Source organism: Rhinolophus ferrumequinum, chromosome X (genome assembly GCF_004115265.2).
Source record: "Rhinolophus ferrumequinum isolate MPI-CBG mRhiFer1 chromosome X, mRhiFer1_v1.p, whole genome shotgun sequence".
Taxonomy (NCBI): Eukaryota; Metazoa; Chordata; class Mammalia; order Chiroptera; family Rhinolophidae; genus Rhinolophus; species Rhinolophus ferrumequinum.
In genome coordinates, this window is record NC_046284.1 from 116,477,942 (window position 1) to 116,500,208 (window position 22,267).

The 22,267-nt window shown below is 41.8% G+C and overlaps 1 protein-coding gene across 2 annotated transcripts; it reads right to left on the reverse strand.

The window, feature by feature from the left end:
* Window positions 1-423: 423 nt before the first annotated feature.
* On the reverse strand, window positions 424-18,704 carry RAB9A (RAB9A, member RAS oncogene family). 2 transcript variants are annotated; one of them, XM_033107603.1, is made up of 4 exons: window positions 18,526-18,704; window positions 5,243-5,304; window positions 4,423-4,528; window positions 424-1,515 (listed from the first exon to the last, which is right to left on the reverse strand). In XM_033107603.1, the coding sequence occupies exon 4, from the start codon at window positions 1,482-1,484 to the stop codon at window positions 879-881; it is 606 nt and encodes a 201-aa protein (XP_032963494.1). In that variant the 5' UTR covers window positions 1,485-1,515; window positions 4,423-4,528; window positions 5,243-5,304; window positions 18,526-18,704; the 3' UTR covers window positions 424-878. The 2 variants fall into 2 exon arrangements, with proteins under 2 accessions (XP_032963494.1, XP_032963490.1); XM_033107599.1 differs by lacking the exon at window positions 4,423-4,528 and adding an exon at window positions 4,569-4,599.
* Between the last annotated feature and the right edge of the window lie 3,563 nt (window positions 18,705-22,267).

The following is a 22,267-nucleotide window of genomic DNA, read 5'->3' on the forward strand; positions in this document are numbered from 1 at the left end:
CACAACTGAGGGGCCCGTCTTCACTAACATGAAGTCTAGGCATTGGTTTGCCTCTGTAGGATGGAACAGGCATGAATGGCGCATAATGTGAATTTTACCCACAAAAGACCACAATTCGCTTTATCAGTAAGTCTGGTCACTGCAGCAAGATGACGAAAAATCTTGAGAGCAAATCACTAAACAATGTTCAGTGAAAGAGACGACACTAAATAAACACATGACCAAATAAAGATGTCGTCATTTACCCTCACACAAAGTACAACCCTTAGCATTTCCTCTAAGAATGATAAAGTTGACTTGGGGGCGGGGGCAGCGGCGCACAAATGCCGAGTGATTACTGGTGAGATCAATTCCGGTAGGTAGAATGAAAACGTGAACACACATAATTTTAAGGAGAATGAAGAAATAATCAAATAACTGCCATGCAAATGCATTCAATTTTAATCTTTAATATCTAACATTGCCTTAGGAAAGTTTCCCCCAAACCAGAAATCGAATGCTAATTACATAAAAATATACATATATAAAAAGTAGTTCTCCACTTTCCCGGGAAAAAACACTAACTTCTAGAATATTCAAGTGCTTTGTTTTACTTATAAAGTCTCGGTCATCTCATTTATTAGCACTGGAACTTACATATTTAAATTAAATGTTATTAGACAACTGTTACAATTTGTAAATGTAAGGTGCCATTCATGACTGAGTAAATAGATTCTTCCACAAGTGTCCCTTCTCCCATCCACTAATGAACCAGCAATATGGTTAGTTTAATTTTACGAGTAAATGATCCATTGCTGCAAATGCTAATTGTCTTTCCACTCTGTTGATCTGTGTATATGTGTGAGTTGGTTAGAACGCTCAGGCACCTGCTCTAACGATCAACAGCAGGATGAGCTAGGCTTGGGCTTGCGGTGCAGACTGACCGTGTCTGTCTGAATGAAGTGATCTGACCTATCCTCCGCAGCAAGCACTCTTCGAACTGCTTCCTCAAAGGCCGCTGCGACATTCGTGGCATCTTTTGCACTTGTTTCAAAGTAAGGGCAGTCGCCGTTGTCCCTGCACCAGGCTTGGGCTTCTTCTGCAGACACCTGCCGTTCACTTATGTCAATCTTGTTACCCAAAATCACAAACGGGAAGCTTTCGGGCTCTTTTACATCTGCATAATATATGAATTCTTTCTTCCAGTTACTCAAGTTCTGGAAGCTCTGAGAATCATCGACACTAAAAGTGAGCAGGCAACAGTCTGAACCTCTGTAAAACGGTGTCCTCAGGCTTCTGAATCGCTCTTGACCGGCTGTGTCCCAAATCTGCATGGTAACAATATGTCCATCTACCTCCAAATCTTTATTTAAAAATTCCACACCTATTGTATGGAAGAGCTGGGTATCAAACTTATTAGTCACATATCTGTTCATTAGAGAACTCTTCCCAACTCCACCATCTCCAAGGAGAATTACTTTTAAAAGTGATGATTTTCCTGCCATTATTAACCTCAAGATCTTTGACTTCAGAACCCTGTAAAATAAAAAGGTACCATTACATTCCTGTAGACCTGCACACTGCTCTACATGATTCTATGAATATCAGCATTTGAGGGAAATAAAACAAAGAGCCCCAGTTCCTTTCTGCACAGAGAATACATAATAGCAAGAGCTGTCATTTACAGAGCACTCAAGTACGCGCCAGGCACCTAATGTTCCCTACGAGAGCTGGTGAGGGCTCACACTTCCCTTCCTTGGGTCTCAGCTGACTGCAGCTGGTACTCAAGGCCAAGTCTGCCCCAAAGACCTTGCTCTCCACCGCTCCTCTCTACGCACAATAAGCTCTGCTACCGCTTGTTAGAGATGCAGCAGGAGACCAAAGTAGGCAAGTCTCTGTAACAACTTCAAACAGCCCTTTGGTGACAGACACAGTAGCAGTGTTCACCAATGGCTTTCCTCTCGTGCCAGGGATTTTCTCGAAGACCCCTGCTTTCTCTCTTCCAGTGCCGTTACCATAGGAGCTGATAACGGGGAAACCAGAGACAGAAGCTGACTGACCTGGCAGTGAACAAAAATACGCCAACCATTGAGTAAACAGACTCTGTTCTCTTCATCACGAACACGATTTTGAGTTTGCCAAAATTAATGTCAGCAGCAATGGAATTTTTAATATAATATTGTAATATAGCACATTCTACCCTCAATACTCATTTGGGCAGTTCCAACTCTTAACAAACGTGCTGTTACATGTGTGTTTGAAGTTGGAATGAAATAAACCTTAAACAAGAATGTGGTACTACGTGTACCCCTTGGAGGGAACCCTGGGGCAGGATTAAAACCCTTCCTCCACTACAGGCATCAGCCTGTCGGGTGGGATTTCAGATGCCCATTTACAGACGGCTGCTTCTAAGCACTGATGGGAGCGCTGTTCCTATTCAAGCTTCTGTTTTAATTCTTTATTATGGGCAATTTCAAGCATACACAAAATTCCTGAATAATGAGAATAATATAAGGAAACTCCATGGACCCTAAACCTAGTTTCACAATTATCAACTTATGGCAAATCCTATTTCTTCCATAACTCCCCATTCTCCCATTTCCCTATTTTGAACCAAATTATATCACTTAATCTGTAAATATTTCAGTAGTAAGTGGCTTGTAAGTATATTGAAATTTGTAAAAGTAGACAACCTTTAGCGTAGCACTAACAGAACTTTCTGCAAGCGTGGAGATGTCCACCATCTGTAGTGTCTAATATGGCAGCCATTAGCCACATGTGGCTACTGAACACTTGGCATACGGCTGGGAGGAGGGAGGAACTGAATTTTAATTTTAATTTTATTTTTATTTAATTTTAACTGATTTGAATAGCCATATTTAAAGAGCCAATAGCTGTATTGGACAGCACGACTCTAGAGCAAAAATGATAATCAACATGGAAAGTAGATATTGTGAATCGCTCAATGGGAAGGTAATAAAGACGTGAACAATAATTGTGATATTGCCTAGGATGAATTTGCAAGACCACTGCAGTTGCAGTAAACATTCTGTGGCTATCTCCTAGTTATGTGCAAATGTGACCCAGTGTAATGTAACTGAACATGTCCTATAATGTGTAAGAATTCTGTATTTCCAACAACATGCTACACTATTCTGATAAAACTTGTAGCAACTTGTCCCTAACTCTTATTGGCTCTTTTAAATTAATACTCCAGTAATTACTGCAATTAATACAATTTAAACTGGCCAACAAAAGTATCAGGCAATCAAGGTGCATATACCTCTTGGAGTCTTTCGACTGCCAATGGAGCACTGTGCCCAAGGCCCAGACTAAATTAATGTCAGAGAAGAAACTGAAACAATCTCAAGCCTCTTAATTTCCTGAAATAGGTAACAACGCGCTAAATTGGTTCCTTTAATACTTTGCAATCTTGCTTAAACAACTTCAACTTATAGAAAAAGGAGTAACAAAACCAAAAAAGCACACCAACTATTCTGACATTTGTCAAATGCCCCCTCCTCAACCTTCCTCAGTAGTCCAGAGATTCAAGTCTAAGTCCAACTTCTAAGGCAAGACACTTGGCCCTGCTCCCCATTCTCGGCTTCCGTCACTACTCGGAAATGCACAGATGGGGCGGAAATTCAATTCCACTTGCTCAGCTCGCACTCTCTCCCTTGCCTTCACCTGGCACATACTGTTCCCGCTGCTAGTGACTCCACCCCGAGTCACTCAGGGCCCTCAGAAACACTCAGCTTGGTCATCACCAACACTGGGAACCTTCCCAGCAACCCCCATCCCAAGGCTGTTCCTTTCACACAATGTCTGAGACACGTGAACACAAAGTTCCATGTTCTGTCATGAGGGTGTAACAAATGATAAACCAGATTATACATGCTAACCGCCTCCACTCAGATGGCTATTTGCATCAAATTAAGTCTTGGAAATGCCTTGTGATTTGTCATTTGCAATTTTATCAGGGCACTTTCTTTTTTTCATAACAACATGGGATTTCCTAGTTTGTGCCATTATTCTGATCAAACAAATTTGGGGCATGTTAGACCCACACACCAGGAAATAGGATACAATGTTTACATTTCCCATCTATAATTTGAGGCCTCCCAGATATCCTATTTGGGAGTCGGTTGACATTTGCTAAGACAACTAATATACATACAAACATCTCTGTGATTCTGAGTAGAGTTGTATATAATAAGCATATATATATACATGGTGATACAGCTACTTGTACAAAACATCTTATTTCCCAGTGACATCTAACAAAAGCTAAATTCATGCAATCTACACAGTAACATAACTATAATCAGCTTAGACATTAAAAATGTTACCTTTTTCTTCTCTGAAAACAGTAAGTCCTTTGAAACTTCTTTAGTGTAAGCTGAATGAATGAAGGTACCCTGCTATGTTATTTTCAGAACTCACCTTAAAATGGACTGTGAAGCCTTTTATACTCCAGTTTGGAATGGTTGCTCAAAGACAACAATCTTCATCAAGGTTAAAACACCACTTTTAAATTCTATAAGGAAATCTGAATAGGAAAAGCATACTACATAGGTCATAAATCTCACCTTAATTGTTCAGTTCAAGCATCATCATTATCTGCAAAGAAAAAAAAAATTAGAAAGCTTACCTTAGCAATGTACATTCGATTTGTTTTTGTAATTTGAAGAGTATACGCAATAATTAAAATGTGGAATATCTGATTTCTATTAGCAGCTCGATTTTTAATTTAAAAGGAAAACCACAGCTGAAAGCTGCCTATGACCATTCTCAGCCTAAAAGAAGTCCTGGAATCAAATACTACACTTCAATCGTTTTTTTCAGAAAGTTTTTCACCTGCCTACCCTTTTTTTCTAAGTTTCATACTAAAGAGAGCTATAAAATTTTCTTAAGATGAAAAGTAAAATGTTTCATTTCTTCTTCAGAATTTGCCCCAATTTTGAGTGGGTTGGATTAATCACATTCCAGGGAATAAAATACGAGAAAAGTGAACATAAGCAAGGCAAAAAGAAGGGCCACACGAGGGAGGGGCACCAAGGAGAACATAGGAAAAGCCAGGCTAAGGCACCAAAGAGTGTCATGAAGCTTCTTTCTGGGCAGCCAAGGCCAAGGTAAAAACCTTCTTGTGACCAAATAAAAGCCCGCTGTCAGAAAGGAGAAGTGGTTCCTGGCGCCAAAGGCCAAGAAGGCAGACCCGCGGGCATCCGGAAGCTCACAGGTCAATGGTGACAAGAGTACCTACCTCCAGTGCCCTTGAAGCAGTTCACCACTGTGCCAGGCTCATTATAGGCGTGCAGGAAGTTTCTGTGGAATGAACACATGAATAAGTCTTTACTGGCAGTTTTCGCAAAAGGTTTCTTTATGGCCATTTCCTCAGTCACACTTCAGTTAAGCGTTATGGGCAGAACAAGTGAGAGGATTACGCAGGCAGACGTTGGGGAAGCCCAAGGATCCTAGCCAGAGACCAAATTCAGTGTGACGGTTTCCCAGAGAGGACGGCGGGGCTGTGCTCAAGTACTAGCCTCTCTTGGTCTAACGAAATGGTTTCAAAGCCCCTGCCCCCTAAAAGCAAAGGGCATTTTTGTGGGACTTACATACAGCCGTCCTTAACTTACATACAGCCGTCCTTAACTTATCAATTCAATCAATGGAAAAAAAAACGAGACTCCAAACCTTGACCTTTTGGCGTTAAGGATAAAAGAGTAATAATGCAGGCAGACCTCAGGGACACTGGGCATTCAGTTCCAGACCACCACAATAAAGCAAATACCACAAGAGCGAGTCACATGAATTTTCCGATTTCCCCGTGCATATAAAACTTATGTGTATACTATACTATGTGTGCAATAGCATTATGTCTAAAAAAACAATGTACATGCCTTCATTAAAAAATAGTTTATTGCTTAAAAAAACATGCTAACTATCATCTGAGCCTTGAGCGAGTCCTAATCTTTTTGCTGGTGGTTGCCACAAACCTTTCCTTTGTAAACAACCACAATATCTGCAAAGTGCAATAAAGAAAAGCGCAATAAAACAAGGTATGTCTGTAGTACCAAGGGTAACACTGACCGAGCCCTGTAAGGCATTTACTCTGCTTCACTGCATTCACTCCTCACAAGCCTCTCTTTATCCCTATGCTCCAGATAAGGGCACTGACTCAGAGGTCACACAGCTAGTGAAAGGTGAAGTGAGACCTGAATGTGGCCAACTGACTACTGTAAAGCCCAGCACACAACCTACCAGGGACAGCTGCATTTGCATTCGTTTCTGGGGGTTTTCCTGTTGCTGCGGCGGGTATAATGAAAAGAAGCCGTTGCAATGGTAAGTCTTTCAACTGCTCGCTTTATTTCAAGATCTGCACAAAAACAAGTAAACTTGACAGAACTAGTAGAAGTGAATCCACTGACACGTAGTATAAAACAGTATTAGTGAAGACTATACACCAGTTTCCAGTGTGGGCTGTTCCAAAGCAATGTGTCAATGCTCGTTTTAGCCACACGCTGTCCTCAGAAGGCAGCCTCACCAAGGTCTGATTCCATTACAGGTGGATTTGACCCAGGGCGAATGGGTTTGACCACAGACTAAGCTCAGCAGGGGACAACTGTGAGAAGAGGGGAGGGAGCAGGAAGTGGGACCAGCCCAAGCCAAGGCAGCCCGGGGCCACACTGGGGGGGCACCTGCACTTGGAGCCTGGAGAGGGAGGAGGGTTCTAAGCAGATGGGAGTGGCCAGGGAGGCCTGCAAGCAGGCACGGCCTTCGAAGCCAAGAAGAATTTCGGAAATGACCTAAATGCCTAACTGGGGGGTGTTGTGCACACCTTGAGGAGGGGGGTGTTGTGCACACCTTGAGGAGACATGGAGACATGGCTCTGTAGAAATATACCCAAATAGTAAGCACACCGTGACCACACCATGTAGAAGCTTACAGGTTTATATTAAAGTCTGCAAGAAAACCTAGAATAATCAATACTGAGTTCAGACTTCAAAGTTCTGATCTGGTTGCAAAGTCATACTTTTTTAAATATCAAAAGTATGTCAAAATGAATCAAAAGCTTCATTTTCACTTAAAGTCTAGCTTGACTGAATGCTGCAGTTAAATGAAATGGAAATCATCTTTAAATTCTTTAAATACTGCTATCCACCAGACCTCAAGGATAATGGCTTCCTAAATTTTTCTACAACTAATTATATTAAAAATAACTGAATATGACACCAAAACCACAAGCAACAAAAGAAAAAAATAATAATAAATTGAACTTCATTAAAAGTAAACTTTCGTGCTTCAAAAGACACTATCAAGAAAGTGAAAAGACAACACAGAATGGCAGAAAATATTTGCAAACCAAACATCTGATAAGGGACTTGTATCCAGAATACATAAAGAACTCTTACAACTCATCAATAAGAAACAATAACCCAATTTAAAAATGGGCAAAAATGGTCAACATCAATACCAAGTAGGGAAATGCAAATCAAAACTATGACATACCACTTTGCACCAAGATGGCTAGAATAGAAAAGATACCCTGTTTCCCCAAAAATAAGACCTAGCCGGACCATCAGCTCTAATGCGTCTTTTGGAGCAACAATTAATATAACATGATATAAGACCCGGTCTTATACTACAGTAAAATAAGACCGGGCCTTATATTAATTTTTGCTCCAAAAGACGCATTAGAGCTGATGGTCTGGCTAGGTCTTATTTTCGGGGAAACACGGTAGACAATAACAAGTGCTGAAGAGACTATGGAGAAACTGTTACCCTCATGCACTGCTGATGGGAATGTAAATGGAGCAATGATAATGAAAATCAGCCTTGTGGTTTCTCAAAAGGTTAAACATAGAGTTACCACATGACCCGTCAATTCCTCTCTGAGGCACACACCTATACCATACATCCACACAAAAGCTTGTACACAAATGCTCACAGCCGCATTATTCATAAAAGCCCCAAAGCGGGAAAGAACCCAGATGTTCATCAAGGGATGAATGGATAACAAAATGTGGAATATCTATACAACGGAAGATTAATCAGCTATAAAAAGAATGACGTATTGATACACGCAACAACAAAAACGTTACAATAAGTGAAAAAAGCCAGACACAAAAGGCCACATATTACATGATCCCATTTATAGGAAACGTTCAGGATAGGCAAATCCATAGACAGAAAGTCGATCTGTGATTCCAGGGAATGTGGGGGAGAGGTAAATGGGGAGTGACTGCTAGTAATAAGGGCAGAGTTTCTTTTTTGGAGGACAGGGTAAAAATACTCTGGAATTACAGAAAGGTGATAGTTATACAGCTTTGTGACTATATTGAAAGCCACTGAATTGCACACATTGGAAGGATGACTTTTACAGTATGTGAATTATATAAATACAGATATACAATGGGTGCCAAACAAATGTATACACATTTTAAGAAAGGAAAAAACCGTATTAAAATTGTAATACTCAATATATACCGATAACAAAACATGAATACAAGTCACGTGTATACATTTTTTGGAAACCCCCGGTATATTTAGATACACACAGCCTAAGGTTTTATTAGCAATAAGACCCTAAACTTTGATTTACACAGAGCCACAGATACTCTTTGTCCCTTCAGCAGTGTCCTTTTAAATAAACCAGTCACAGGCACAACAGATACTATTTTAGGATTACAATACCACGTGTTGGCACCAACACATGCTGTATGTGGCACACACTAATCTGAATGGAAAGTCGGATAAGTGGGTCACTGGCAGGAAAGAAAATAAACCATGTTTTCAGCAGATACCTCTAACCAGTCAGTTGTGTATGTGTTGGTTTCCTAATTGCAATGTCACCTCCCTGGGAAGGCTCCCCAACACCTAATGCCATCATTCATTCGTCCTTTTTTTGTTCTGCAACATCTTGTACAAAGCTTTACAAATGGTGAGGTATCAAATAAGTGCTAAACTGAGAACAAAGTAAATTACTTCCTCCTTTATTCTTGTTATTCTATTCTTATTTTCTCCTTGTACTTTCCGTACTTACAATTCTTTGTTTCTCTAATCAATCAGTTCTTCCCCCATTCTATTTTTGAGGATTATTAAAATGTGTGGGGACAAAAAAATTGTTTTTTTATATGCAAGTCTAATGAGAAAATCACTTTAAAGTAAGTACTGCTGCCTGCCACAGGGAGCTAGTGAATGTTAGAAAAATGACAACATTCCTCCAACAAGCAGCCAAAGGGAGAGGAAGCTGCGTTTATAAACTGCTTTTCTCAAAATTCCAGATTTTGAAACACATACTCTGTAACCTCTTGATTAGTTCTCACTTCCAAACACTTAAATTACATTTATCACTGTTTTAAATTTAGGAACAGATTTTTTTTTCAAAATGACGTTCCTTTTGCATTCATTCTGAATGTCCTAGTTAGAGGCATACCGCTTATTTCATTTCATTTCATAGCTTGAGAAATTGAGGCTCAAAGAAACTAAGGGAGAAAAGCATGGATAATCTCTCTAAATTATTTCTCTTTTCACTGGAGCTGTATTTATTTCCTTAAAGTATCTTAATATAGGTGTGTCTCTGTCGTGTCCAGCGCAACACAGGCAGTGAGGGTGCGAGAAGGGGCGGTTTGGGTTAAGTTTTTAAGAAAGAAACAAACAGAGACTTAATGCAGTTAAATCTCTCCGAAGGCCGGGGTCTCGCAGTCTCAGAGGACTGGAGCCCAGAATAAGGCCGACTGGAGGTTTTTATTGATAGCTATACAAATACAAGAAAGTAACACTGTTTCTTACACGGTCTGTGAGACTCATACATCATAGCAGAAAAATGTTTATTTCAATCACCCTTTGTCTGTCAACAGCCGAAGCACAAGGTCCCATGATGTCTTACTTAAGGTATGTACCCTCTCAGGGTCAAGTCTCTCGTATTGTAACAGTTCTGTTGAGATAAGTGGAGAGAACTGATCTTTATTGTCTTCATGACTTCTCTCACAAACAGGTGCCAGGGAAAAGCCAGAGCGGGCAACACCTTTTCCCAGGCAGGGGGAAGGAGAGGCAAGGCCCCTTCCCATATTTTTCTAAGGCAGCTCATTGGGGGACCCCACTCGGTTCCGCCTGGCTTAGGTTCTATCTCCTGTGAGATATCTTACCCGTCTTTGGCTGCAAACCATCTTTTGGGGACCAGACAGAGAGACAATAGGTGTAAACACAAGGATGGCACAGAGTCCCAGAAAGGCACAGTCTCACAGACTCTTCTTTCCTTAAGGAAAGACACGGGGGGGACAGTTGGCTAGGCTGTTGTGTGACTACATGTCTCACTTAACAGCCTAATTAACTCCAACCTTTGTTTCTAGTCTTCCTGGTTGTCTTGCTGAAATGTATGAGCAAGAAGCAAGTCAAGGAAGTCAGTAAGTCTAATGGGTGCTATCTCTACAGCAAGAGGTCCGCCAAAAAAAAGCAAAATACCATAGGAATAGACCAACTTGGAGCCACAACTTGCCAGATGAAATTAATTATCCACTGAGCATTACCTCATCGAGACAGCAAGAGAAGGAAAAACCTGAAATCAAACCACACTATCAAGCTATTTAAAGAACTCATTTCAATAAGTACTCTTTTTTGAAGACGAGTCATCTAATTAAACTTTGAAGAAATACATGCTCACAGTTTTGCTTAAAACAAGGCACCTTTGTAGTTAGGTACACTAACTAATCATTAACAGTTGTGGGGAGAGTGGGAAGGGAGAAGAGAGGAGAAAAAAGATTTGGTTAAGGAACTGACTCTTCTTAAACCATCCTGAAAGTAGAGCAGCCTTATCCAAGAGAACTTTCTGCGATGGAGGAAATGTTCTCTGCGCTAACACGGCGGTCATTCACATGTGGCTACTAAGCACCTGAAATGTGGATGTCCAACTGAGCAACTGAATCTTTCATTTTAATTAGTTTACATTTAAATTGCTACGTTGCCCTGTATTGGACAGTGTACATATAGACTGTGCTTAATTGGGAGTCCATGAAGGAGCTGCAGGGTGGGAAACACACCTTCTAGAATCACATGTGAAATAAGCACGAGTGTATGAATGGAAGCATGTGTGCTTGATTGAGCTTTTCTCTGCAAAGAGTAAAAAAGGTTTCATCAGATTCCTAAAGGAATACTGGACCTCAAGAAATGATCAAGACATGTCTGCATCATTCGTATATTACGTGTGATCCATTTGTGTAGCTCGTAACTTTCTCAAGACTTTTTCATCTTTACTTGGCATCATTGTTTCCCATTCTCTCCCTCACTCATAAGACTTTATTAATATTGCACTTTGACCATGAACTGTGATGGTTCAGCGAACAGACTTACTCGTGGAAAACTGCTAATCCTGGGAGTAAGGATAATGTTTTGTTCTTTGTTGTGTTTAATGAGATCTTTAAAAGGAACAAGCATAAATAAATCTACCTGTAATAAGTGGGGACAGTTTAAGGGTACACTTTGGGAGACAGAATTAAAATGCAAAGAAACAGATAAAGATCACAAGATAGGAGGAAATCAGTACTGAGAATTACGGCTGGGTGTTTCAGGAAGAATGCATTATAAAAGAAATAAATTTAAATATGCATGTTAGAAAAATACATTAAAGCAGCTAAACACAAACATGATCTGCAATGACCTGCTGTAACTTAAGGGAACATTGGTTCTGACTTTTCTCCTCAAGTTAGATAAGAAACCAGGTGTCTTGAATTTGGAAAAGGTAAGGGCTGGAGGACTTCCAAATAAACTCAGAAGAATTAGTATACAAACATTGCCCAGAGGCATGAAGCCACAGCAAAGTGGAACTTCTTGGCTATTAGAGAAATTAACTAAGAGGAGTGGAAATTTCCCAAGAAGATATATTTTAATGGCAGCTACATGTCTGGCATAGAGGACTCAGCTAGATTAGGCTCCCATTCTGCAGGGAAGTTGTCACCAGGGCAAAACGAGAAAAACATTAAGAGTGCTGCAGGTAGCTTTCCAGAAAGTTCACTTCATCCCACTTCTCCATCAACGAAACCTCCATCAAGGTAATGAAGCTGACGTTGCTTACAAAAAGCTTTCCAAGCCTGAATTTACTCTGCCATCACTACCTATTTCACCTCTATGCCTCATCAACCTTCCATTCTGCTTCCTACACATAGGCTCCCAACTTTATCTCCCTCCTCTACATATGCAGAAGTCACCAGACACCAACCACCTAATGTTCATCTGGTACCCTGATGGCAGTTCAAATACAACATATCTAAAACCAAGCAAATATTTCCCCCATTTCCAAAATCTCTTTCTTCTTCTGTCTTACCCACTTCATTCACCCACACAAGAAATGAGTCCATTTCCCTCCCTACCTATTGCTATTGTCATGTTTGCTCAAATAGCAAATGCTACGACCGGGATAACATTAGCCACCACTATTTACTAAATATCTACTACGTACCTGGCATAGAGCACCTTCAAATCACCTGCAAGTTGGACACTGTCACCCATGTTTTATAGATCAATAATCTCAGGTTCACAAAGATCAACTTCCCCTGATCTAATTAAACAGGGCAGATCAAACATGTGTAACCTTCACTCCCACCAAATGACTGAAAGGAAAGGACTAAGAAATGTACAAACCCCAAAAGAACAAGAGGGAACAACCGGAAATGAGGCACAGCAACCAAATTGAAAAAATGGAAAACAAGTGGTCCACTAAGTGACAAACTGAAGAGACCAGGAAACCTAACACACTTCTTGACACTTACTGAGACAGGTTGGCCAGGGCTGAAAGCGCAAGGGTTTCTAGAATACGGGAGACCCCATGACCACCCCTCTGCACCCAGTGGCCCCTTTCTCCACCAGAATATCTATTTCCTCAAGAAGTGTGAGCAGCAGAAAGTGGGGATGAAACACCACGGACAGGAAGGGAGAGGGGAATCAAGGACAACGTGCATAGGAAACGGGCAGGGCAGGCTGTTTTAAATTTCTGAGGAAACCACAGAGCCACTGGCCATTTGCAGGACACCATGCAAACTGGCACTTGAGGAAGTTCAGAGTTTCAACATTAGATCACACCACATTCCTTTCAATGACATCATACTAATACAGGGAAGGGACATGAGGACTTTTACAAAAGAAGAAACTAGGAGGCTGGATTCCAAGCCTGCTGCGTACGTGCTCCAAGACACAGAACTCGGGCAGACGTTAATCAATCAAACAGAACAAACCATCCGAAGGCTGTTAAGCAAAGATTCCACTGTGGCCAGCCCCCAGCCCCGTAGGAACAATGCACAGGTTGTGCCTTACAAAAGTTAAAGATAAACCTGCCCCTATTCTTCTTGCACCTTACAGAAGTTAAAGACAAACTTAACCATTGTTCTTTCCTCCTTTCACCCATACCAAGAAATTTTCCATGGAAGCATACATGAGCCCTAGCCCAGCAGATGGAGGAGTCTCTCTTCCACCAGCGATTAGAGACTGCCACTGTCTGTGGCTATCTTTCCTTTTCTTACTTACTCTTTGCTAAATAAACTTTCACTTTGAACTCTACATCGGCTCCCGTTTGAATTCTTTCCCACCTGAAGCCAAGAATCTTCTTGGCCCAGGGCTGAGTCCTCACTCCAGCGGGTTTGCCCGCTGGCATCAATACCTCTGCAAGCTGGTTTTCCAGGGCTGGCATGACAAAATATCGAGCTCTGCACAAACATTAACGTGGAACAGGATATGAGGGTGGCAGCTGTTTGCTCCAAAACAACTGTTTAAGGAATTTTATTACGAAGACTGGAACTCATTCCAGAGAATACTCTGCCTTCACCAACGTGTGGTCCTCAAGCAGTTCTTCTGTTGTTCTGACTTCCAACTGAACCATGCAGGTGTTTTGTAGACATATTCACCTAATCACTGCTGATTACACGTGCAGGAAGCTGCACAGACTAGAGCTGTCGCCTAACAGCATGCGTAGCCCAGTGAGTTCTAACTTTTTTGAGACTGTTAAATCATTTAAACACTCCTCTATTTGTCAGAGTTCTACATAGCAAGTTCCAGAAACAAATCTGTAAGTCTTTTTTCAAGCTTCTTTCACATTGATAACACAACCACTCTTATGAGAACTAACCTTCTGAAAACTACCTTAGCCTCTGTACACAAAAACCTAATAATACAAGTCTCAAGACTTTGGAATTAAAGCAGTTCGTTCAGCTTACACTGAACAGTTCAGTTAGTTTACACTCCTCTGCTATCCTTCACACTTGGATAATGAATGTGGCCATGGAATGAATGCGTCAAACTGTGCCATCCTGTTTCTCCATGCCGTCAAACAATAGCATAGATTTGTGAGGCATCAGGCATGGGACAAAGTGAAGTCTGTGTCTAGACTCCTCACCATGAAAGGAGCTGGGCTGGGTGAAGCCTCTACTGCCTGCTTCACTTCTACCCTGAAAATAAGACCTAGCCGGACCATCAGCTCTAATGTGTCTTTTGGACCGGGTCTTATATAAGACCAGGTACGATATGATATAATATAATATAATATAATATAATATAATACCTGGTCTTATACTAATTTTTGCTCCAAAAGATGCATTAGACCGGATGGTCCGGTTAGGTCTTATTTTCGGGCAACAGGGTATTAGGTTGGTGCAAAAGGAATTGCCGTTTTTGCAATTATTTTTAACCTTTTAAACTGCAATTCCTTTTGCACCAACCTAATACATTTCTTCCAAAACACACCCATCTGTCTCTATGCCATGCTGATCTAGCTGTCACCTTACTTATTATATTCATGTACATCTAGTCACCCTCTCTATGCTCAGAAGCAACAGCATTCCAAACCCTGTACCTACCATGGTCAAAAATCAATGAAAGAATCCAGAATGTGAAAATACCCAGGGCTCATCTTCACATGTACAATATGAAAATTCACTTTGGGAAACCGATTTCTCCTCCAAGTGACCTAATGAGCGCATGCACCCGGGGCCTCCTGGCAAGCAGGGGCCTGAGGCTGCTTCTAGCCCGGCCTCCTCGGCACGAGGCAGGCAGGCCTCCCTTCACCTACACACCGGCGTAGCCAGGTCTCCTCCCTCAGGTATCCTGACCTTTTATTTGCATCACAGCTTTCCAAACTCCCGAAGGCATTTTGTGAGTTCACCCCTCCCCCACAAAAAACCCTTAATAAACGTTCTCTGTTGATGACCTACTTAGTCACAAGCCCTATTTTCTTGTCCTTGGTTTTGACTAACAAGTTTATTACCTACCTAACTTTCAAGTGAGCAGTGTTTCCCAAACACACACACACACCCCCATTTGACATATTTCCTTCTGCTGCTTAACCAGCAAATTGCCTGGGGCAGAACTACTTAGAAGCCAATAATTTGATGTCTCTACTTGGTGTCATATAATCTCATAGAAATTTTAAAAGTACAACTGTCTCATTTTACAAAGAAAGAAATGTGGTGACCTAACTTGGCCAGAGTGGCAAGCCAACTACAGATGGAGTAAGACTCCTCTGAGGCCAGTGATGTTCTTCCTGCACCCATTCCTCTTGCCCCTTCCCAGAATAAAACCCCTCCAGTAAGAAAAGAACACACTTTCCTTCCTTGGATCCCAAGCCATAGTGATCATTTTAAACTGTATAATTCAGAATACCCCCTACCCCACGCAGACAACTCCTGATATGAGGCAGAGAAATCTAGTCATTGGCAAAGAACACACTGTCCATTAGCATGAGTCAAAAAGCAAAGCTACCCACAAAGATTCCTAAAAACAGAACCAGCCCTTTTGACTCCTCTCAGTCACTCCCAAAGTTCAGCTAAAAGTTACACTTGCCACCAGAATGAAGCAGTACATATATTGAAAGGCCTAGTCTTAGACAGGCCTGGTGAAAACAGGCTGGAAAATGCAAGAAAAGAAAATGACACAAAAGTCTTTCTTTAAAAAAATGTCATCATTTATTTCTTGATTTCAATGATAAAACGCATGCATAACTACCGTCTACTGAGGCTAAATTTAAGGAAGAGGTTTATGCTCAACAAGAATGGCTACTCAATTTGATTGTTAAATATTCACATGTGGTCAAACTACAAAGCTATCAAAAGGGCAGCAACTTCTCATTTCACCTAAGTCTGCCCACAGTAAATGCCATGTTGTACCTGTGTGTGTGCCCGTTTTGTTTGTGTGTATTTTTTTTTTTTAATGACACCTGGTGCCTGACCTTGAGTAGCCCAGGCAGTAAATTTTGTTCTAGGACAAAGTCAGAACCTGATCTTATGATTGTAATTAGACTGGAAGCTCCTACTGCCCTCCAAATCACCAGCACCTTTGTATAAGTGCCTGACAGGCTACTCAGAAAATGTCTGTTGACAATTCGAATAATACAGAAACCAAACTCCCTAAGTCTACTTCAAGGGATCTGAATGGCTCTCAAGTTTTTTGGGGTTTTTTTTGACACTTTTGCCCTAAGAAAAAAAGGATTCTGTTATCAGAAAATTATCTTCTCAGTCCTTAATCTTTCAAATGAATGAATATGCTTCTTAGTCAAGGGAAATCTCAAGTTCTCAAATTTACCCCTGCTCTTAAAATAATGAGGAAGAATCCTAAATAGGAAAACAACATTGCATTTGAACTAGAGAAGCACTAAAATGTGAGCTCTGAAGTTACTCGGACTGCTGTAAAGTAGGGTTTCTCAATCCCCGCACTAGTGACATTTTGGGCCAGACAACTCTTTGTTGTGGGGGGCTGTCCTGTGCATTTTAAGTCATTGAGCAGATCTCTGGCCTCTACCCACTAGAAGCCAGCAGCACTCACTCTCAGGTGTGAACCAAAAATGCCTGCTGACATTATCAAAAGTCCCCTGCTTTGAATCCTGGTCTGCCCTGTGTGACTATGGGAAACAGACTGAACCCTCCTGTGCCCCAGCAAATTCCTCATCTGTAAAATGGACTAATGCCTCAGAAATGCTGTGAAAATTAAATAAAATTATGTATGTACAGGATTTACATGGACAGAACATCCAGTGCCAGTGTAGCTGCCCAAGAAATGGTTAAGATATTAGGGGAGGCTAAAAATGAACTTCTAAAACCAAACGAACTTAATTTCAGGCCACCAGAGTACTGTAGCCTACACGGTTAGAAGCAGCTGAGATAGAAAGAGAAAAGAAGAAGTAGGAAAAGAGGGAACAGCACTCAAGTATCTCCCTGATCTCCAAGAACCCAGCTTGGAATCAAGGCCAAAGATGTTCTACTTAGGTTTCACTGGTCCACTCCAACCTCACAAATGATAAGCCAAAAATATCCTCACATCACAAAACTCTCCAAAATAAATGTCATCAAGCCAGAAACATTTTAGTATAAGCAAGAGAAATGTACTACAATGTCTACACAAAGACACTGAAAGCACCAGACTGCCCCCCCCACCATTGTCTTAGATTTGGGAATCTAAGATACTAAGAGTTCTGGACAAGCCGTTGTAACTTCAACATAAGCTTCTAAAAGAAAAATTAAGAACAGTCTCTTAAACACCCCTGACTGAAGAGTTCTGGGTTTCCTTCATCTCTACAGTTTTGCTCCACTGACCAGTTTTTGAGATTACAGGCAATTTAGGGATTTTTCCATAACCATGGTGCCAGAGACTGAAGGATAAACAAGTAAAAAAAATGTTTTTTAATTTTAAAAAAGCAATCAGATTCTGTCCATTGCTTTCATCAGGACGCTGAAATCCTATAAAACGAATGTGGTCACGTGACAATTTGCAAACTAGCAGAAAAGTCATTCCTCAAAAGAACCGTGGTCACGGGATGTGTCATCACTTAAAAAGAAACAACAAAACTAACACCTCCACAACGACTTGGTCAGCACTTAAAATTCTCATCTTGCCTCTTTACATAGTTAAGTTGGAAGAAAGGAAGGAACGCGCGATTCGGAAACATTAGCCAGCCTGAATCAGGTAACGCCCCAAACCTCCTCCAGCCCCCAGGACTGGCTGTACATTCCCAACCCCTCACCCGAGTGCTCGTAACACATTAGCAAGGGTCCACCGAGGGAGCGAGTCAGAAGTCGCCAACATCAACTCGTGCCTTTGCTTTCTCTACAGGAACCACTCGGGGGCGGGTTTGGTCTGGGTGGGCTGGGGTGTGTGGGTGTGTGCCCCGAGTGGTTGGGGGAAAGGCTGGTGTATGTGTCTGTCCCCGGGGGTTGTGCGTGTGCCTCTCTCCCTCCCGGGATTGTGTATATGTATCTCCCTCCCTGGGTGTTTGGGGGTGTGTGTCCCTCCCCGGTGTGTGCGTGTGGGAACCCGTCTTTCCTGCGTCAGTCAGGAGGAGGTAGGGGGGCAACAAGCCGTCCCCCTCCCGGGGCCGGCGAGTGGCCCGCGCAGGCCCCGCGTGCACCCCGCCCAGCTAGCTGCCCGAGGCCCAGGCATTACCCGCCGCCCGCGCGTTCACCTCAGACCCCGAAGCCAGCGGACCCAGCCCCGGCCCCGGCCCCGGCCCCGGCCCCGGCCTCCGGCCCCAGCACCTGGCCCCCGGCCAAGCCCGAGAGTCCGAGCCCCGCTCACCTCGCGGCCACACGGCGGACGTCCGGGAGCTCCGGGCTAGCCGGTCCAGGTGCAATGAGGAAACAGAGAGGGTCGGGGTTTCTGCGGGATGGACAAGGTAGCAGCGCAGCCCGAATGCAACTCCGGCTGCTCCCGCCTAGCGCTGAGGCAACAATATGGCGACGGGCAGGGGCGGGCCCTGGAGGTGGTGCGGGGCCTGGGAGGTGGTGCGGGGCCTGGGACGCGGGGCGGGGCCTGGGACGCGGGGCGGGGCCTGGGACGCGGGGCGGGGCCCGGGTAATTGGGGTCTCGAGGTGGCTGTCTGCCCCTGCCTCGCCCAATCCCCGACTGCTGTTCCTTGCTAAACCAAGGTCTTTCTTGCGGCCGGCTCTCCCTCGTGTCCTCCGGCTGCCTTCCGGTGAGAGAGGGCACGACATAATACTTATTATCTTTGTTTACGTAAACTGGGAAGAAACCCATCGCGTAAGCACAAACACAGGATGTTGTGATTACGATGAGAAAGCGAATGCGCAAAAAGCAAACCGGTAGATGAAAAATGAAAACAGCTGTGATTTGAGGACTAAAAGAATTAAATTTAAAAATTTTTCTTATTCAGAATTGTACACCTGGAATCTATGTAATTTTACTAACAATTGTCACCCCAATAAATTAAAAAAAATTTTTCTTGTTACAATACTGGCTCTGTTATCTAAATATAAAGCAGTAATGGGAAAAGGCGGTATTGGGGAAGCTATTTTTTTTTTTAAAGATTTTATTGGGGAAGGGGAACAGGACTTTATTGGGGAACAGTGTGTACTTCCAGGACTTTTTTTTTTTTCCAAGTCAAGTTGTCCTTTCAATCTTAGTTGTGGAGGGTGCTGTTCAGCTTCAAGTTGTCCTTTCAATCTTAGTTGTGGAGGGCGCAGCTCAGCTCCAGGTCCAGCTGCTGTTGCTAGTTGCAGGGGGCGCAGCCCACCATCCCTTGCAGGACTCGAGGAATCGAACTGGCAACCTTGTGGTTGAGAGGATGCACTCCAACCAACTGAGCCATCCGGGAGCTCAGCGGCAGCTCAGCTCAAGGTGCCTTGTTCAATTTTAGTTATAGGGGGCGCTGCCCACCATCCCTTGCGGGAGTCGAGGAATTGAACTGGCAGCCTTGTAGTTGAGAGCCTATTGGCCCATGTGGGAATCGAATCGGCAGCCTTCAGAGTTAGGAGCACAGAGCTCTAACCGCCTGAGCCACCGGGCCGGCCCCATGGGGAAGCTATTCTTAATTACTGATACGGAGTTGAGTGCCTGGGTCTTCCGATACAAGACCCCTGGAGACCGAAGGGGCTTTTAGTAACCTCAATATATTTTGTGGGGTACATTTAGTTTGTTTATTTTCCAAGAGAAAGATCTCACGTTTATGAGTTGCTAGGTAATCATCATTAAATAACCTCTGGCTCTTCAGGGAGTCATTTTCAGGTAATGAATCCAATGCAGTCTTTTCATTCAGCACTGGAAAGGTTATGTTTGAGTTTCTCGCAAATATAAAAGACAGTTTTAGAATACTTGTGAAAATTAGGCATGTAAAAAAGATTGAGTTCTAGTTTGAGTTTAAATGAATTTTTCTTTTATCCATGCAGGATATTTCCCCAAGGAAATATGAGTAAAGGTTTATAAAATACAGATCTGTTGAAAATAAGGAGGGGGAAGAGATATCCATTATCTAATTTTAAAACACATAATAATTAAAATTACACAATAAAACATATAAGAACATTACAGTGAATTTTCCAAAAGAAAAAAAATACATAGTGTCATGTACATAGAACTAAAATGCAACAAGCAATGCCCAGGGTCACTAAGGAAAAGCCACCTGAAAATTGTATCTCAATCATAATCAAACAGTGATGGAATAGGAATTGATCTCTTCAACTGCTAATACAAACCAGCTATTAACAAGTGCTCTTACAAAATTATTGTATCTTGGCTTAAAGTAAGCCTTGAGAAATCCAAGAGTTTTCAAAAACAGGTTCTTAGAAGGTCCTACAAGTGATTCTTAGGCTGTTCCAAAATGTAAGCGAAGCATGCAAACATATCTGAGTGTAGCTTATAGTCAGCACCTGAAGAAAGAATAAGGAAAGTTACTTTTTCTGAGATATTACTTGGTCACTAGCCAACTGACACTTAAGAATATTCATATATTCTGTCTGGTCTCTTCCACCATTCACTTCTTTACCTAACTGATCTGACAGTGCAAGAGTAGTTTGGGTCAAAAGGTTTTTCCCTAAAGGGCAAGTTTGGGGGATTTTTATTGTGGAATGTGTGTGGTTGGCAAGCTGACACAAGTGAGATAGATGGTCTCTATCTCCCTTCCTCCATGAACTTGTTTACTGATGAAACCATTGAAGAACTGACCTAGTTTGACTCCCTTCATCTAATTAGGACTTTTTGTCTTTATGTTCTGTAAACATCTAAAGCATCACTCATGAAGGAAAAAGAGGTTAAGGTTGCTAGGCATTAATGATTCCTTAAATGACATCTATTCATTTAGTACTATGAGCAGTGGGAGTCAATACTCCATTTCAAGCTGGAGTCTGAAAGACATCACCTCTGGTACCTCTGATGAAAAGCTACAAGTGGGCTCCAGACTCAAGTATAATAAATACTTATTATAATTAAATTGATTACAGGCATACCTCGTTTTATTGGGCTTCACTTTATTGTGCTTCACAGATGTTGTGTGTTTTACGAATTGAATGTAAGACCCCCTCCCCCAGCAAAAAGATTACGTCTCGCTTTATTGTAATACTCGCTTTCTCATGGTCTGGAACCGAACCTGAAATATCTCCAGGCGTATCTGTATACTTTTTACATACAAGGAAAAACACAGAACTCAATGGTAGGCAATTTGACCATTACATGACATATTTAAATCATCAGAAATTTGATATTTTTCCCAAGTCATTGGCCAAAATAGAGATTTGTCCTCAATATTGCATAGATGTTCTTGTATAGCTATACTAAGAAGGGAGAAAAGCATAAAATGTAATTCAGAATCCATTATATTTTACTTTAAGGGAAAGTCAGAGTGAAACTAGATAACAACATATAATATTAAGTGAAAAAACATTACCAAATAATATGTGGAGGAAAATCCCAATTTGGGGGAGGAAACATTTCTCGTATAACTTTTCAATATACCGGGGGTACCACAAAAATGTATACACATTTTAAGAGATGTTATCTATGTATTACTTTTCGAAGTTGAATTGAATTACGTAGCAATGTGTAGTATGACGTTCGCTCAAAAGATGGCGTGAATCAAATGAATGCTAGCATCATTCATTGTAGTATAATTTTAATAGTTTTTTCCTTAAAATGTGTATACAGGGTCGGCCGGATGGCTCAGTTGGTTAGAGCACAAGCTCTTAACAAGGTTGCCAGTTCAATTCCCGCATGGGATGGTGGGCTGCGCCCCCTGCAACTAAGATTGAAAACGGTGACTGGACTTGGAGCTGAGCTGCGCCCTCCACAACTGGATTGAAGGACAACGACTTGGAATTGATGGGCCCTGGAGAAACACACTGTTCTCCAATAAAAAAAAATTTTTTTTAAATGTGTATACATTTTTTGGGAACCCTCTGTATATTGAAATATTTATCTAATATATTTATTTATATGTATTTACATATTTATATAATATATACATTTTCAGTATTTCAAATCAATATCACATTCTTCCAGTTTGCCTAGAAACTAAATTCAGCATGTTTCT